Source organism: Microsporum canis, genomic scaffold (genome assembly GCF_000151145.1).
Source record: "Microsporum canis CBS 113480 supercont1.8 genomic scaffold, whole genome shotgun sequence".
NCBI classification, from domain to species: domain Eukaryota; kingdom Fungi; phylum Ascomycota; class Eurotiomycetes; order Onygenales; family Arthrodermataceae; genus Microsporum; species Microsporum canis.
Genome location: NW_003299162.1, coordinates 1,077,790 through 1,095,367, shown reverse-complemented (window position 1 = coordinate 1,095,367; position 17,578 = coordinate 1,077,790). Strand labels below are relative to the sequence as shown.

The window sequence follows — 17,578 nt, the reverse complement described above, 5'->3', positions numbered from 1 at the left end:
GCAATGTTATGGCTTTGGAAAAGTTCCAGCTAGAATAATGGATCATGATTGAACCTTGAGCCCCTGCGGTGCTTCTGTTATTTGATTGTTCCGTGACTGTTCGTCCCGAATCTGCTGTAGAAGTGTGGGATACTAAATGTCCCCGGGTTAGACTGAACAATGCAGATAATGGGAGATCAGGGGCACATGGAGACTCACAAAACGTTTTCCTACATCTGGATGGCTCTTTATGCGGTTCATCAGCGTAGCTTCGCCCAAATGGCCCCAACGGCCTTTGGAGAATGTGAATTCAACATCATCTTGACGGATGCCATTCTTCTCGATGACTTCCTGCCGGAGTCTTTTGACCTGATCGGGGACATCCATGCTTTCAAAGGTGGCATCGTAGCTTACGCCCTGGAAAAAGGGAACGCTGAATCGCGCTCCTGTTCCCCGGGCTGGACTCAACACTCGATGAGTTGTGCTTGATATTAATTGTCAGGATATGGATATCTCATTGAATACTCCGTATAAACATGTACTTACCTCTGACAAACTCCCTGAGTGATAGCCTCCAGCCCTTGACCTATAGCTACAACAAGCGTACCGTTTATAGGAGGACAATCGATCCATTCTCCTCGGTGGTTTTGAACCTGCAGTCCACGATGCTCCGTCGCCTGGAGGAGATAGCTTGTGAGCATGCTGTCCTTATGGGGGCCAACGCCCTGAGCTTCACCCTCGACCCCTAGCTCTTCTAGGTCAGGATACTTGACTATCTTCAGCTTGTGTTGTTGGTGTTTATCAAAGAACTTGTCAAATGCATTGGCTGGTAGACCGATTGCTTCTGCAACCAGCGAGATGAATTCCATGCTGATGGCCCCCATTTTCTTCATGTATTCTTCGTATACTGGACGGAAACGAGGTATGGATGATTCCTCTGGCCACTGATTCGGTGCTAGCAGGTTATGATAAAGAGGATCAGATGGGCCAGGAACGGGATGGTTGGTAGAGAGATCTATCTGTTCTCTCCAGTCGGTCTTGAAGCGGGTGATTTCACCACCCAGTCTGCTATATCCTACATACATAGTTAGTGATGAGCTGACCGTATTACCAGGAGGTCTTCAGATGAGATAAAGCCACAGGATTGAAACGATCTCCTTGATGGGACTGTGCCGTCGATTCTATCAAAGGCATACCGAGAAAGCTGGGGGCATTCTTCATCTCTACCTCCAGCTTCTTTTCCATAGGCAAGTCAAAGAACTTCTTCCCTTCGGCAATAACATCCTCGATCAGTTTGTCATCGATCCCTGTGTTCTTGATATAGAGGAAGCCAACTTCTAGCAGCGCATGGCGCAAATCATTGAGGAAGCCAGCCTTCGTTGCAGGATCTTGAGCTGCGGAGAGATCGAGGATCGGAATCGAATCAAAGGACATGGTGTATCTGTCTATGGCTCTTTTCTCTATCTACTTACGGACACGCTCGTTGATGCCGAATGCGTTTCATATAGTACATGAATTTGAATACTCTAGATTTATCTATACGAGCTCAGCGATGATGTTATGTGGGGTCAAGAAGGAATACGAAACACCGAAGAGTTGCCGAGGAAGAAGAATATTAAGACATACATAGTACTGATATGGCTGCGTATTATTTTTGAAAGGCTGGTTCTTTTGGTCTATCCGAATAATTATCATGCTAATCACAACATACATCATTTCAGTTTTAACTGAAAGACTCATATCTATACCTGAAAACCGGATAACAGGAGGGAAATATCGATGGAATGCTGACTTTTGTTTACAAGCCCAATATAAAACCAATACCCATGTCTTCCGCCAGGGATAGACCACGAGACCAGTGCCTGACTATCTTCGTACGGCCCTTCTACTGCTCGGAATCGCTGGCCTTCTCATTCGACGGGGATTCGCTACCAGGGCCCTTTTCATGTCCATACTCTGCGTCCATCCGGCTGATTTCCTCCTCGGTGAGATAAGGCAGCTCTTTAGCGGCCTGGACATAGTTCTTGTTCTCGCAGTAACCCTTGGCAAAGATGATGTCAATCTCCTCGAGGCTTCGTTTGGCGGTCTCGGGGTAGAAGAAGTAGATGATGGGGAGGAAGCAGACGTTGATGATGGCGAAGAACAGATAGGTTCCCCAGCCGATACCAGCGAGCATAACGGGCGTAATCATGACGATGAAGAAGTTGAACAGCCAGTTGGAACATGTCGAAAGTGCGTTTGCCTTTGCACGGGTCTTGATAGGAGAGATCTCTGCAGCATATAGCCATGGCAGTGGGAGCCATGTGGCGCCGAAGCTGGCAATGTACGTGAACAGACCGACGGCAGCACCCTTGGCGGTAGAGGGAGTGTTCGGGATCAGACATGCAAAAGTGATCGTCATAGATATTGCTTGGCCGGCAGCACCGTATAGGAAGAGCTTTCGTCGTCCAGCTCGCTCGATCAAGAACCAGGAAGTGGTTGCAAAGATGGAGTACACGATCATATTGACGCCACCGAGCAAGGTTGCCATGTTGTGATCCACACCAATGGATTTTTCAAAAAGGACCGGGAAGAAGTAAATGATTGCATTGCAGCCTAATCACATTTGAAAGTTAGCGGCTGTTTAAAAAAATTGCAAAGAAAAGCCAAGGGACATTATTACCTGATAGCTGCTGGGCGAGTTGACCGAAAACACCGAGGAACATGCGGCGACGATGCTGCGTCTTTCCACCCGTGAACACGACAGACAAGGGGGTGGGCTTTCCAACTTCGCCAGACGCTCTGATAGATTCCATGACAGCAGCCTTCTCAGCCTGGACCAAGGGGCTGTTGACTTCCACTCCATGGAGCGCAGCGATGACCTTCTCACCTTCATCCGAGCGATCTCTCATACATAGCCAACGAGGAGACTCAGGGAGCCAAATCATACCAAGGGTTATGACGATAGAAAACACAATTTGGAAAGAAATAGGGAACCTCCAGGAGAAGCTGCCTGAGCCGAAAGAGGCTCCATAGTCGATCCAGTAGGCGATCAAGGTACCGAATGCAATGGTTGCCCCCTCAATACAGATGAGGAGGCCTCTGTTTGAGGTATGGGAGCACTCAGCCTGATAGGTTGGGATGGTGGAAGTGTTGATTCCGTTTCCGACACCAGTAATAATTCGACCGATGATGAACTGAGCATATGGCTGATGCCCAACGAAACTGGTGACTTGGATGATAGCGCCGATTGCCATGATGATAGCTCCAAGGATAATGGACTTGCGACGCCCGAGCATGTCGCCACCCCATATTATACAGACGGCACCCAAAAGACATCCTATAGCATTTGAGTCGGCATATGCTCCATTGAACAATATTCAAGGTGGTCAATCATACCTATTTCATAGATGGCAGTGACAAATCCTTGGTTTGTTGGATTGTCTTTGGTCTCCGGGAAGACGGTGTTGAATGGCACGGCACTGATGATCCCGGCCATCACTCCCTCTGTTGAGGTCTCTGTTAGCAAAGTGCTGTAAGTGATATACCGAAAATTGGGAGGTCACTCACGATCGTATCCGAACAGCAAGAAGCCACAAGTCGCGATGGAAGATATACTTCGCGACAGCGTCTTTCCGGACATTCCTCCGAACGTTGGTACCTCCGCCATGTTTGGCAGATTCAGATAAGCAATGACTTCTATCTATCTATCATTAGAAGGATAGGTCACGAATCAAGGGTCGTCAGGAAGAGAGGGCCGTGAGGATAAATTGTTCAAAACACAAATTCAAAAGATCAACGGATAGATCCCCATCTTTTATATATGGATTTCGAGATTGGGACTGCATCTTTGTCAGCGGAGGTCAAACTATGGGACGTCCCCTTACTTCTCCACCGGAAGCTATGGGCGGAACCACGGATCCCACAGGTACCTTGCAACAGCGCGCATTTTACTGGGCCTGCATGGTATTTGGAGTCCATACGCATCGCCAAGAGCTGTCGATGGTGTGTGGCGAGGGAGCAGTGAACTACTAGTTCAGAAGACTCTATCTCCGTACGGAGTAGTTGTGTGGTATCTGGTTAGAAAGCAAGGTACGAACTGCCGACTCTTATGCTTCCATGCTAAAAAGAAACCAAGCAAAGCAGCAGGTGAACGGGGACAGTCTCGTCTGTAACAATGATCAGCACAGCAAGTGCCGAGCTGGAGTGATCCATGAGCTTGAAAATCCAGGACGGGGATTCTCCGTTTCCCTTGCACTGTCCACTATGGTACGTCTTTGAATCATCCGTCTTCTATGCTTCCATGCTAAACCTCGGTCAGGAATGCGAACTCCGGCCTCTTTCTCTTTTTCTTCCTCTTTTCTGGTTACATAGTAGGTGCCCACAGAAGAAAAAATGTGCATCCATTATCCATAGAAAGTACTCCGCACAACATGTGTGTGGTTCTCTGATATTCGGGCTGTGGAGAAGCATGACGTTGTTGGCCGCCTGTGATAAGTTGAAAGCGTCCAAGCAATCTCCAGCGATGAACATATTTTTTCCCCTAGGACCCTGTTAATAATCTTCCACCCAGAGAAATAAGAAATAATAAGAATTAAAGTTGATTTTCGATCTTACATGCTGTAGTAACATTCGTGGTGCCGCCAGCCGCAGAGTTTTTTTTATGACATCACATCAAGCTTTTTGTCTTTTGCCCCTTTTCAGCCCCAAAGCCGAAACTAAAAAGTGTTTATTCTGAGCCTCTGGAAGTTGATGTTGATGATGGTAGTTGGAAGTAATAAATGATAGTTAAGATAATAGCCCTGACAGTAGATCAGTATGATAGAAAAGTACTATGTGTACTATGTAGTCCGGTGGATGCAAGATGGATCATAGGACGGTGGAGAGAGCCCACAGACACTGATTAATATGCATATGAAAATAGACGAAGGGCGCCTGTATGGAGCAGAGGTGGACAGCCGTACATATGCATGTAGGAGCGCACTGTGGAGTGGTAGGAGGCGATGCGGAAGGGATGGGAAATTTGATGCGGAGCTTGTAAAGTACATAGTCAGACCTCCACCTCCAGTCTGTCCGGCGGAAGGTGGGTAAATGATGGAAAGCGATGACTGAAGAAACGCATAGATGTAATGAGAGAGTAGCTGAGATAGATGAGAGAGCGGCATGAACCAGTAGAAATATATATACTCCGTATAAAAAGGGTATTAAAAGCAGATAACCAAAAAAAGGGAGCAGACAGATAACGAGCCAAGAAGTAAGATAAAAAACGCTACCAAGTCAACAAGAGACCAAGGACCAACGAGTATTAAGACAATAAGATATAGATCACGACTGAATGATCATGCCGGTCGCGTTGACGGCATCGTCAGTATAAAAGCCAAAGACAAGACGGTACAGGTCCAACAGCCACTCGTACTGGCTGTTATACTGGACCATGGCCTGCACGGCGCTAGCAACGTCTATGGCGCTTGCCCTGGTTGGCGGAGGGACGGACCTGAAGGCCGGGTCGCTGGTGATCAGCTTCTTATAGTTGACCAGCAACGACATCTGCCAAGGCAAGGAGCCAAAGGAGTCCGACGAAAGGGTCTTGACGAAGGTGGGCAGGCTCTCAGAGCCACCGCGCTGGAAGCCGCTGTTCATCGCTGCACGGACAAGAAGAAGTTTCAGAGCGGTCAGGTTCTGGTCCTCGCCCGGTGACTTGACCGTGTGCGTGGACGAGGCCGTCTGGCTGGATGTGCGCGAGTAGCCGGACAGGGTAGAGGAGTTGCTGGACCAGCGAGGGTGGTGCGGCGGGTTATCGAAGCCCAGGACCATGATGTTTGGTATGGGAGCTTGGTCTGGCGATACGGTGGTGGCGCTGTCGTCAAAGATGGTGGTGGGAGTCTCTGGGTTCTGCAGGCCAAGGAGACTGTCGGTGTCGGTGTCGGTGTCTTCGACGGGATACTCTGCGCGTTTGGCCTGGTAGAAGGCCTGGGTGAAGGTGGTCTGGCTGGGACGGGGGGTGCCGCGGTCAGGACGGACCTGTGTCCATCCCTCGCGGAAGAGGTCGCATAGCTCCCAGCAGGCCTGGACGGCAGACCCGAGCAGCTCCTCGTCAGGAGCCTTGCCCTCGCGTTTCCCCTGCCGTAGACTGAAGAGCATCTCCGCCAGAGACCAGCATGCCCGCAGCAGGGAGTCGGTTTCCTCCGTCAGCCGGGTCCGCTGCTTCATCAATCGGTGGCAGAGGGTGATGTAGAAGTCCAGGGTGCGTTCTCGAAAGGCTTCGGGAAGATTCCGGTCGTGGGTGTTGTACAGGTGGTTGTTCAGCTCGAAGCTCACCCTGAGGACAGAGTCGGCGACCTCGTTCTCCTTCAGCCGTACCTCGAACAGCGCCTGGCAGAAGTCCCGACACATGTCGAGCGTGGGCCGGACCTGGGTTGAGTGGTCGTCATCACGGGTCTCGTACAGGTTCTGGCATAGCTTCCAGCACGTCTTCCAGGCCTGTTCCTGCATGTCGTCTTTTCCGCCAAAGCTGAACAGGCGTTCTCGGTGGTTGTAGCTTAGGCTGGCGAGGGTGTTGCAGAGCGTCCAGCACTCCGACAAGGCGGTCCGGAGTGCACTGATTTCCCCGTCGTTGTCAGGCAGAGCCGACCTGGTCTTGGACCAGGCATCTCTTGACTGCTCACCGTCGTCATAGTGACCATCCTGGCTATGTTCTGTGTCTGAACTTTCTGGTATGTCTGGAGTGCGTGTTAGCTGCAGTCCCGGAACCAAGGAGGAGAAACGGAGACAGTGCTCACCATCTAGGTTTGCTTGATGGGGTGTTCTTTTGAAGTTCTCTATCTCCTGCAGTGTTTGTGCTCTGGGAGTGTTTAGCTCGTAGTGTCCGGATGGAGCAACGGAGGTGGTTATCGGAGGAGGCGAGATGGGGCTTGCTCCAGATTTCTATTAGGCCTGTTAGTCGAACGACCACGATCACGACCAAGTGAACGAGCTCTCACCCTTGATTCAGCTCGAGGGACGGTGATGGTCACGTCCGATCTCTGGGTTGACGATGTTGTCGACGGCGCGGGCGACTCCACAGTCTGACATGTGTTAGCACGGAGCCATGATGAACGACAAGGTATAACGTACGAATCCATCAAAGCCGGCTGGAGCGTGGATGACTGATTGAGGCTCGGGCTCATCGTCTTCCAAGTCATCCCTCCGCAGGTCTTCCTCTCTTGTCTGGAGCTAGAGAACTTATCAGTACACGGTCGGTGCAAGCTGAAGGGAGCAGTGGCATGTACACTCAGGTCTCTGGTCTCTTCCGCACGAGGGGAGGCCTTCCTCAAGCTGGCAGGACTGCCACTGAGACTCCGTCTGCCGTTCCCATTGGTGAGATTGAGGCTGCTGGGTGTGTTTGACCGTGACTTGGGCTTGGGTTTGCCCTGCTCTTCGTGGTCTTCCGTCTGAGACGGGTCGTGTGAGGGGGAATTGGAGACAGGCCTAGCAGAGGAGAGAGAACAGTCAGTGATCCGCAGTAGCAGCAGCAGCAGCAGATATCAACAGTATGAACAGTATGAACGGTATGAACACACATGAGGGGAGATCTCTGGTTTGATCTCAGTGGAACAGAGGCATCGGACGAAAAGATGGCGGTTGATCGAGGCGACACGGAGGCCTGACTTTGGACAGCAATCATAGCAAGTCGACGTCTCTTATCAATTATCGAGTATATATAGCAAGCAGACAAACAGATATAAAGAGGTAACGATAAAAATCGAGGAGAGATGGGAGTTCTAAAGAAGCATTAGAGGAGGACAAGCCAGGCGGGAGGAAGAAGCAGAGACTCACAACAAAGCAGAGCGGTCAAACCTCTACCGTTTCTTCTTCATAAAGACGGGCCTAGTTACCCTCTACGATGGCTTTATCGAGAAGACTTCTTTATTATGGGGTTCGTGGGGGCCGGCGGACAACTATTTAGTTGAATGTAACAGCGATGCGCGCACTGGGATTGCGATGGTGATGTGTTGATAACCAACATAAACAACTCCTCGACATCGACAGGTTAACTGACGGTCGAACTGCTCTGTCACATCAACATATCAACATATCATCGTCTCTCTGTCAGTCAATAAGCAACAGGTTGGGCTAGGCGCTGGGCAGGAAAAAAAAAAGGTCGCATCCTCTTGCGCTTCTTGCATCAATAGGGCTGCACGCTGACTGGCTGGCAGAAGGTCAGCTTCTTCTGCTTCTTCTGCTTTTTACTCTTCTTCTTCTTTTCTTTTTCTGCGTCTTCCGCGCGTTAGTACGAATGTGTATATCAATCGGGGACTTCCTGCGATCCTGGTTGGGCTTTGCGAGGATGTTAGCTGCAGGGATGGCCATAGTAAGTGGGCAGGTTGACAAGAGCAAAAAGCTGCTGCATTCATGGTTGATATCTATTGATAGAATGGATGGCAGTTGACTCGCCCGTACAGTTAAGCGCCTGCCATGGTGTCTAAGTCTTGCGTCGCCATTCGAGATCTCAAGTCTGTGTTGGCACTGTCAGGCCCGCGCATGTCCTCTCCCTCCGCCCCATAGCCAACTCCCATCCTCGTACAGTTTGTATCCTCGTCCTGAAGCTGCTTCCACGCCTCCCCAGTCCTGGCGCGGGCCCAATTGATTGTCCCTTTTTTTTTTCTTTCCTGTGTCATGCTCCCTTTTCGTCATTACTAGTCTACAGGTTGGTCTTTGCTCGGTCTCGCTCGGCCGGGTTGTATCTATACCATCCAGTCAGCATTCAACCTGCAGTTACCGCAGCAGACGGAGCAGTCGAGCATACCGGAGAAGCTTCTCGATCAGGTCGACGTGTGTCATCAGCATTCTTCGGCAGCAGTACCGCTTGCAGCCCAGCTGGTCCATCGCGTCCCTATCCTCCATTAGCCTGAGGATTTGTATATCTCGGAATACAGTCCTGCATACCCGTCGGGGACACCGTCGTCCAGAAGCCTCAGATACCGCTCCCACAGGTCTCCAACCACCTAGATATCAACCATCTCGTCAATTGAAGCTCTCCCTCGCCGCGGTTTCATATGCGCCTTAGCTTGCCCTGCCTACCTTTCCACACGAGAAACACCGGACTGGGATAATCATGTTGACGAGCTCCTTTTTGTAATATACAGAATAGAACCACCCCCGTAGAAGTCGTAGATCCGCCGTCCTTCAACGTCCGTCAACTTCTTCTTCGCCTTTTTTTTTGAAGCAGAAAAAAAGAAGTCACGAGATCACGCTTTTCCCCTTTCGGCCTTCTGCTTAGTCATATTATAAACGTTTATTCGGATTACATAATAATGATAAGGTTTTTATATTTTTTATTTTTTATACAAGAAAAGAAGAAGAAGAAAAGATAGAGACGGTCGAGAGAGAGAAAAGGTCGAGATATACCCAATTGCTGTCTTCAAGATGACAGAAAAGAGGACAAGACGGCCTGACGAGGCGCAGAGTGAGAAACCAGCCCGAGAACGACACCGTATCAAACGCCGCAGAGTCGACGAGGTCCCTCACGAGTCAAAGAAGCCTACAGACGAAGCTATAGAGAAAGCTCTAGAGAACTCCGCAGAGAAAGCGATAGACACACCTACCGAGAGATCCTCAAAGACGGCTTTGCAGTCTCCAAAGACGAAGTCACCCAAGAAGAAGGAAAAGAATGCGGTTGCAAAGGCAGACAAGACAGCCGTGGGAAAACCGACCCAGGAACAAGCAATCGTGCAAAAGAAAGAATTGAACGGCTGGCGACTGTCTCCTAAAACAGGTGGCCGTCTACTGGACCTGGACCCTGTGTTCTCGAGAGATGAGAAGTAAGCTCTCGTGGCAATACCGTTATTTGCTCTTCAGCACGCTAACTTCACCTTAGCCATATAATCCTAGGCCTCGAGTCGGCCGTCCAAGTCTACTCTATGTCAACCTCTCGTGCCATCCGCGCTCTTCCATCTAGCGATGGCACTCGTATCTCGAGCTGCGTGCTCTCTCAGGTCGACGACGAGATAGCGTATGTCTCTACCTCCGGCGGCGAAGTGACGGAGTGGAACTGGATGACGGGGCAGAGCCAGCGAACCATGCTCCTTTTAGGCTCAGCCCTACTAGCTATCAGGGTAGGGCAAGGACATGCACAGGCGGTTGAAGACGAGGACATTATCAGGGAGACTGCTGTCTTTGCGCTTGTTAGGCGGAGCGGAGGAAAGCGTGAAATATCGATCAACTCCTTCAATCCGTCGGGGAAGCATAGCTCGAGACAAAGCCCGGGGCGCCATTCCGTTATCCTGTCGACTTCCACACCTATAAACGACTTTAGGCTCGCTGCGGGCGGTGCTGTGATTGTAGCAGTGGCTAGCAGCATTCTCGTCATCGGTCAACGGACCGGAGGTGATGCAGAGAGTGAGCTGTATACATGGCATGAAGTGCGGTTGCCGGTTACTCCCACCTGTTTCGACATACGTGAGCCCGATGAGACATCGTCTACTACGAAGGAGGACAGAAAAACGGTTATCGATATGGCCGTGGGCCAGGATGAGGGAGCTATCATCGTATACAACGATGTATTGAATACGCTTCAGGGGCTGGAGAATCACAAGATGGCTGAGCCTGGTCTCTCGTCGCATAAACTTCATTGGCACCGTGGACCTGTCAAGACGGTTCGATGGTCAAAAGACGGTATTTCTTTCTTACCAAGCTGGTGGTTTTCGTTTACTAACTGAAGCGGCTAGGAAACTATCTCATCTCTGGCGGCCTAGAGACCGTCCTAGTCCTCTGGCAGCTTGACACTGGAAGGAAACAGTTCTTGCCTCATCTCTCCTCTCCGATATGCAACATAGTGGTCTCCCCCAAGGGCAGCAGTTATGCTGTCAAGCTACATGACAACTCCGCCATGGTCTTGACCACCTCTGAGCTGAAGCCCGTAGCGAGCATGAACGGGCTACAGATTCCCGCGGGTGCCTCAGCCGAGCTTGCAGAAAGTAGACGGCAGAAGCGCAAGGGTTCTGAAGCTAATCTCCTGGCCGGTCGACTGTCAGCGCTCGTCCACCCGTTATATAACAACCACCTGCTTCTCACTGTCTCAACGTCGGCGGGACGTGATACGCCCGTATCTTCGTACCTCCAAACGTTCGACATGCGCTCCAACCAACAGGTCTACCGTCAAGCCCTAGCTCGTACCAACGTATCTGTTCTCAACATAGGTCCACAGGGGACTCTGCTCACTACTCCGGATATCAAGTTTATTCGAATATCTGCTGATGGCGCATGGCTTGCCTCTATTGACGAATGGCAGCAATACCCAGACGAGGTGAAGGTCCTGTATCCCAGTGTCGAGCAGAGAGACCGTGAGCCCAGGAGGGAGGTCTGCCTCAAATTCTGGCGCTGGAACGAGCACTCTGCAGAATGGGAGCTTGTGTCTCGTGTCAACTCGCCGCATACGGCTACTTCAGGTGACGCTGTGACGGTACTTGACCTTGCTACTCACCCCCAGGGCTACATGTTCGCTTCCATAGCTTCAGACGGCTTCGTAAGAATCTGGGCTCCGGATAACAAGAGCTCACGGAAAATGAACAGCCGTGGTGCAGGCAGCGTACAGGTCAAGTCCTGGCGGTGTTTGCATGCCATACCGCTAGAGACACCCCCCAGCCAGCCTGCGGCCTCTCTCAGCTTTTCTGAAGACGGTTCTGCTCTTGCAGTATGCTGGTCAAGCGCCTCTCGCGGCGGAGTCGTCCATCTCGTCGACCCTGAATCGGGCCGCATCCACTTTTCGCGTCAAGGTCTCTACACAGACTCTCCACAAGGCTGTGGCTTCCTCGACCGACACCTGGTAATTGTCTCTGATGCTGTTTGTGTCTGGGATACGGTGTCTGACCGAGTCCTCTCCTGCATCCGCCTGGGAGCTGTCAAGGGCAAATTTCAGTCCTTCCTGGCCATCAACCCCCGCAGCCGCACTTTTGCAACCTGTCTCTCCCGCGCCTCGGTCGAGCACGGCAGCCAAACGTCAAAAACAGAGAAAGAAGCGAAACACCAGCTCGCTGTCTTTGGCCTCGAGTCGCCATCGCCGATTTTCCAGTCTCCCCTGGAACACGGCCCCCTTGCCCTGCTGTCTGACACCAAAACAGGCGAGTACATAATCATCGATTCGTCCGCCTGCATATTCCGAATGACGTCCGGCGCAGCATCTTTCCAGCCGGATTTGACCTTCGCCGAGTCCAGTCTCCCTCTCAAGAGCGGGTTGGAGGACATCTTTGGCTCATACCGACTGCTCTCCAAGGGGGCAACTGACCAGCCACCGGAGGGTCAAGCCATGACCGGCGTGGAGAAGAAGAGCCTGGCTGATGTATTTGATATCGGGCCATCGTTTGCCTTGCCTAGCGTTGACACTCTGTTTAAGAATGTTGTTGATGTTTTTGCAAAGGGATAATAGAGTGTTATAGATACGAGCAATTGAGTTTACTATTTACATATTTCAGACGAATTGCATTCGCTCTTCTGTATCCACAGACACATGTAAACAAACCGTGAGTCACCAGTAGGTGGATAAAAGCTGGTTTCCATCCATCTTCTTCGTACATACATCTAATATCACATCGACAGCATGGAGGCACAACAACCATCAGGGGCGGTGTCCAAACCGTCTCCCACCAGCCAAAAGACCTTCTACAAAACGCCGTCTCATTTCGAACAGATAATCGGCTACTATCGAGGCGTCCGCCACGGCCAGCATATCTTCATCTCCGGCACCACGGCCGTCAATCCCAACAAGGCTTCGTCCGCCGCCGAGCCACCGCAAGTTCTCTTCCCCGGAGACGCAAAGAAACAGACCATCGCAGCCTTTAGAGAGTGTCTGCGCGCCGTCGACAGCCTGGGGGGCAACGGGGTGCAGAGCGTTGTGCGAGTACGCATGTTTGTCGGCAGACACGAAGACTGCGGTGCAGTGGGTGAAGCGTTCACAGAGATATTTGGTGACCGGAAGAGCAATGCCAACAATAGCGATGCTGAGATCGGGACTGCGGCGACGATGCTGGTTGTTCAGAATGGCTTTATTAATCGTGATATGATGGTCGAGGTGGAGGTTGATGCCATGGCAGCATAAATAAAGTCAATTGAATTAGATCTGAGTCATGAACAGAATTTAGTATAAACACAATGTAGAGTATAGTCACCAGCTGGTCAGCCCCTTCTTCCTGTCAAACCCGCCCCTCAGCCGGGTCTCCGGGTGAATGACCTTGCCGTTCACTATCGTATGCTTGACAATGCCCTCGCAATGCTCTGGCCGGATCCTTGCTAGCCAGATCATCTGTTGGTCTTCTTTCCTGTATATCAGAACGTTGGCCGCAAACTTATGGCCACCAACGTGCGAGACGAAGAATATATTCACACCACCCGGGCGCTGGTCGTCCTCGTCACGCAGCAGGCCGAGAGGACGGAGGTGACGCTCCAGTTCCCGTTTTATCAGTGGTGCTGATATGCCACACCGGGCGTCCCGGGTTCTGTGGGAGCAGAGCAGGACGATATAGTCGCGCTGGCAAGGACGAGACTGGAGATGGCCGTTGGCATCAGAAGTTGGCGATTGACCTGAGCTGTCGGTGCTGATGAAACGAGCATTGAGCTCAGGTATGTCTGCTGTCGATACACGGTCGATGTACAAGAATGCCGGCAGGAGAAGCACGGTCGAAGATGCATCTCCCTGTTTCCCCGGATCAACTGATATATTTGATGCCAACACCACTGTTCGCTAGAGAAATACGTCAACATTGATGAATATAACACGGGACGGACAGCACTCACCTCTCCCTTGGCCTGAGACGAGTTCTTGTTGAAGGCCTCCATCAGGGATCCCCTTTCGTTCTCCACCTTGGGTATCCAATCCGACTTCCCCGTCGCAACGAGGACATGGTTGGTGACCGGCTTGACCTTGCCGTACAACTTCCCGTCCTCCTCGACCTTGAATCTGGACGGGTATCGAATGGTGCAGTTGGCGCAGTCACGGTCACAGTCTTCACCGTCGACGTCCGGGTCAACCGTAGGGAATATGTATCCTCGCGGGCTGTCCGTGGAGCTGCCCTCCCTTCTCTCAGGCTCCGACCAGGCCTCTCTTGCACGAGAGAAGATCGAACTCAGCATCTTGCGTGTATCTGACAACGATCAGCTCTGGTCCTGGCTGGCGATACCATCCTTTATATCCTCTAGAAGCGCAGGGGTAGGGGAAATAGTGCTGCCTGCAGTTTATCCCCGGCATCCTGCGTGCACCCCATGTAGCATCAAAGCCATGCTAGGCCATCATCGTCCTATTACTGTCGTCGCCGTCGAATATCAAACATCAAACGTCGAATAATAAACAAATGAAAGAAAAAGGAAAAAAGAGGCTTCGGCGTTATCGGTTGAGCCGCAGAGGTTGCACGGTTTATCTCCGGAACTCCGACGTCTTTCTTTTTTCTTGAACGTCGAAGATGAAAAAAACGACGGAGCAAACAGAGAAAACGAGAAGACGGGAAAAGGACGGAGAAGGGGAGAAGATACACGGTCGACCTTCATCAGCATCATGGGCGAAGGCGCGCAGGCCTCAGGGATTGCGGAGGGGGTCGAGAAAGAGCAGCAGCAGGAAGACGAAGAGCACCATCAACGCCCGCAACAACGAGAAGATGAACTTGAACAGGAGCAAGGAAAAGAGCCAAAGAAGAAGAGGAAGAGAAGAACCATCGCATGTCTCCAGTGCCGGAACCGGAAGGTCAAATGCGACCTCGAGTTTCCTTCCTGTGGCCGCTGCGCAAAGGGACCGTGGCCGGATGCCTGTGTCTATGAGAACCCTGGGCCTGCATGGAACAACCCCAGCTCTCTGTCTGCCTCACGGCCTCTCTCGAGCGAGCAGGCAAGGTCTCGCGCAGATGCAGGTGTTCGTGATGCTCGCGGCGACGCCGCGAGTCCGCGACTGAGTGAAGAGCAGAGGATACGCGAGCTCGAGCGTGTGGTCCTCAGCTTTGCCCAATCGCAGGCCTATGCAAAGCAAGGGATGCTGGGAAGATTGCCGTCCAGGGCTGCGACTGGGGATCTGGAGCTGCACCAACATACTCCTTCGCCGCATTCGACTCAGCATTCTCGTGATGAGGCCGGTTCGGGTTGTGTTGCTGCTTCTGCTTCTACTTCAACCGCTGCCAGGATAGATGCCCCCAATAGGTCGCATCTCGGAGGCAGAGGTAATAGAACTCGCTTCTACGGATCTAGTAATGTAGCAAGCCTAATAACCGAGGTCGGTTTTTTTTTTTTTTTTTGTTGTTTGTGCTCAGTTTTCAAATTTCTTCATCTGGCTTATAACGTGCGTAGTTTGGTGACCTCCACGCCTATCTCAAAGACCTGAGGAGTGGGTTTCCTGCATTGGCCAGGGTACATCATGATCTGAAGGCACTCAAAGATACCCGTTCTAAGGAGCCGCCCTCTGGGGAGCTGTCTCTTGATGCGGTCTTTCTCAGCGGACTGCTCCCGGCACGGTCTGTGACCTACAATCTGGTCCAGTACTACTTTGCCTTTTCAAGCAGCACATACCATGTCCTGCACAAACAGACGTTTTATGACCGTCTGCAGGATCTTTACCAGCAGCCTCAGCTTGTCTCGGCGTCGTTCGTCATACAGTTACTCCTCGTCCTGTCCATAGTATGGAGTGTAGATGCACCCGAGTCAGTAACCCCTTCAAGCAACAAGGAAGTCACCCACGGCATGGCCATGGAGTGGATATACTGGGGCGATGCCTGGCTTTACCATTCGGGAATAAAGCGACCGAACATGGCCCTCTTACAGACCCGTTGTCTTCTCGTCCTTGCAAAAGAGGCCAACTATACACGCAAGAACCAGGCTTGGGCTGCTACGGGAACAACCGTAAAGCTGGCTATGTCGGCAGGCTACCATCGAGAACTGGGGCCTGACGCAAAAATATCCCATTTCGACAGGGAGATGCGACGGAGGATTTGGTCGACAATCGTGGAATTGGACCTTAATGCATCCTTCGATCGAGGGATGCCGCCTACCATTCAAGCTACAGATTATGACACCTCCCCTCCTATAAACATCAATGATGAAGACTTACTAGAGTCGGCTACCCACCATCCAGAACCGAAACCCTGGCAGGTACTGACCGATTCTTCCTTTCAAGTCACATTATCCAGATCGGTTGACTTACGGTTGCGTATTTGTGGCCTTGTTAACGCTCCTCGGGTTACTATTTCTGCATCCCAGTTGTCGGAAATAGACGATGAGATAACTCGACACCTCTCAGAAGTCCCTCGAACCTGGGAAAGTTTTGAGTCTACAGATTTACGACAGAGGCAGCGAGTGATGCTCTGGAGGGCCTTAATAGAGATCCAGCTAAGACGCAGCCAGCTGTGCTTGCACTCATGCTGTGCCTTGAGTGATCTACAAGGGTCTGTCTTCAATTATTCTTGGAGAGCTAGACTCGAGGTTGCTATGGAAATGCTCTGCCAGCAGCAGCAACTGGTAGAGCACCTGGGTAGACTGGCATGGCCTGCTCTTACAGACATTACCTTTCAGGCAGCGCTGACCATATGTCACTACATGTGCAGGTCTGATCGTGGATTCGGTTAGTTCTTCTCCCAAGGCCTGCCACACAAATTAACCCTTGTTTCAACGCTAACCGGTTTTCAATATGATAGCCTCATACATCATCCAAGCGACTGTGCCGGCAATAACAGAGTCACTTATAACCTTGGTTGAAAAAACACTACCACACCTGGAGAGCAAGTTCCTCATCCTGGAGAAGGGCATGAGGGAGTACTGCTTTTTCTGCGTGATTATTTCGCTGGTGAAGTCGAAGCGTTGGCCCGAGTCGACTATATCGCATCAAAGGCGGGCAGTTGATCACATTAGCCGCATGTGTTATAGCATCTTATCTCGGAGCACCAGCACTAGAAGCCAAGACGATGATTCCTCAAAAGCAAGTAAACCCCAATCTCTCCTTGAACTCACTTGATTAACCTTGTAATGTATAGGTGCCAGAAGCAGCAGGAGATAGCTCAGGGAACATGGCTCCCATGCCTATACCACCTCCCCATTTGCCCACCGACCATATATACTCCAACTCTAGCGAGATAGCAGATTTCGGAGTGAGTGTGCTTTAGATTTCTCCTTCTTTCTTCGTTTTCTTTTTCTTTTTTATTCCCCCCCTCCGCATTCAGGGCTATAAAGAAACGTACTGACAGCTGCTATAGACATTTGGAGACTGGGATTTTCTCTTTGGTGACTTCACAACGGATCTTTCTGGGTTTGGAGTAATATGAACAAGGGGTGACCGTTGGAATACACTTTGCGATATCCTATGATGCACTAACCGCAAACCTGTTGTGGCATTTAATGGTACACTACCTAGCCATTGCCTAGCACCAAGGGCAAGCTCGATACCCAGTCTATGAAGGTCTTCTCTGAGGGTCTATACGGGTACACGTTTCGTCAGTGCACCTTACTGTGTGATGCAGCGAACTTGGAGTCGTGTGCTGACCGTCCTTTCTCGGGAAAATTCGATACCAGTAATTTTGAATGGTATATATTGATGGTAATTAGTGTGTGATGGAAGATAAAAAATTATATTCATCAATGAAGCGAGAAGCCAAACATATCGACATTAGACGTGGCTCGT

The 17,578-nt window shown here is 51.0% G+C and overlaps 8 protein-coding genes across 8 annotated transcripts; 3 read left to right on the top strand and 5 right to left on the bottom strand.

The window, feature by feature from the left end:
* Window positions 1–42: 42 nt before the first annotated feature.
* MCYG_08343 (naringenin 3-dioxygenase) lies at window positions 43–1,413 on the bottom strand (the record flags this gene model as incomplete). The annotated part of the gene is made up of 4 exons (XM_002843214.1): window positions 43–132; window positions 199–463; window positions 526–1,054; window positions 1,176–1,413. The coding sequence occupies 4 exons, from the start codon at window positions 1,411–1,413 to the stop codon at window positions 43–45; spliced, it is 1,122 nt and encodes a 373-aa protein (XP_002843260.1).
* A 451-nt stretch (window positions 1,414–1,864) lies between these two features.
* MCYG_08342 (hexose carrier protein) lies at window positions 1,865–3,628 on the bottom strand (the record flags this gene model as incomplete). Its single annotated transcript, XM_002843213.1, has 4 exons — window positions 1,865–2,574; window positions 2,642–3,298; window positions 3,358–3,477; window positions 3,529–3,628. 4 exons carry the CDS (start codon window positions 3,626–3,628, stop codon window positions 1,865–1,867), a joined length of 1,587 nt encoding a protein of 528 aa, XP_002843259.1.
* A 1,655-nt stretch (window positions 3,629–5,283) lies between these two features.
* Window positions 5,284–7,621, bottom strand: MCYG_08341 (conserved hypothetical protein; the record flags this gene model as incomplete). Its single annotated transcript, XM_002843212.1, has 6 exons — window positions 5,284–6,677; window positions 6,738–6,882; window positions 6,939–7,022; window positions 7,072–7,170; window positions 7,227–7,425; window positions 7,518–7,621. The coding sequence occupies 6 exons, from the start codon at window positions 7,619–7,621 to the stop codon at window positions 5,284–5,286; spliced, it is 2,025 nt and encodes a 674-aa protein (XP_002843258.1).
* Window positions 7,622–8,638: 1,017 nt separating this feature from the next.
* Window positions 8,639–9,054, bottom strand: MCYG_08340 (DNA-directed RNA polymerase N/8 kDa subunit; the record flags this gene model as incomplete). Its single annotated transcript, XM_002843211.1, has 4 exons — window positions 8,639–8,681; window positions 8,744–8,830; window positions 8,884–8,942; window positions 9,019–9,054. The coding sequence occupies 4 exons, from the start codon at window positions 9,052–9,054 to the stop codon at window positions 8,639–8,641; spliced, it is 225 nt and encodes a 74-aa protein (XP_002843257.1).
* Window positions 9,055–9,363: 309 nt separating this feature from the next.
* On the top strand, window positions 9,364–12,358 carry MCYG_08339 (WD repeat-containing protein 75; the record flags this gene model as incomplete). The annotated part of the gene is made up of 3 exons (XM_002843210.1): window positions 9,364–9,758; window positions 9,815–10,611; window positions 10,665–12,358. 3 exons carry the CDS (start codon window positions 9,364–9,366, stop codon window positions 12,356–12,358), a joined length of 2,886 nt encoding a protein of 961 aa, XP_002843256.1.
* A 174-nt stretch (window positions 12,359–12,532) lies between these two features.
* MCYG_08338 (YjgH family protein) lies at window positions 12,533–13,030 on the top strand (the record flags this gene model as incomplete). Its single annotated transcript, XM_002843209.1, has 1 exon — window positions 12,533–13,030. The coding sequence occupies one exon, from the start codon at window positions 12,533–12,535 to the stop codon at window positions 13,028–13,030; it is 498 nt and encodes a 165-aa protein (XP_002843255.1).
* Window positions 13,031–13,096: 66 nt separating this feature from the next.
* On the bottom strand, window positions 13,097–14,061 carry MCYG_08337 (actin patches distal protein 1; the record flags this gene model as incomplete). Its single annotated transcript, XM_002843208.1, has 2 exons — window positions 13,097–13,672; window positions 13,726–14,061. 2 exons carry the CDS (start codon window positions 14,059–14,061, stop codon window positions 13,097–13,099), a joined length of 912 nt encoding a protein of 303 aa, XP_002843254.1.
* Window positions 14,062–14,479: 418 nt separating this feature from the next.
* On the top strand, window positions 14,480–17,222 carry MCYG_08336 (conserved hypothetical protein; the record flags this gene model as incomplete). The annotated part of the gene is made up of 5 exons (XM_002843207.1): window positions 14,480–15,184; window positions 15,259–16,525; window positions 16,599–16,879; window positions 16,935–17,048; window positions 17,154–17,222. 5 exons carry the CDS (start codon window positions 14,480–14,482, stop codon window positions 17,220–17,222), a joined length of 2,436 nt encoding a protein of 811 aa, XP_002843253.1.
* Window positions 17,223–17,578: the final 356 nt, after the last annotated feature.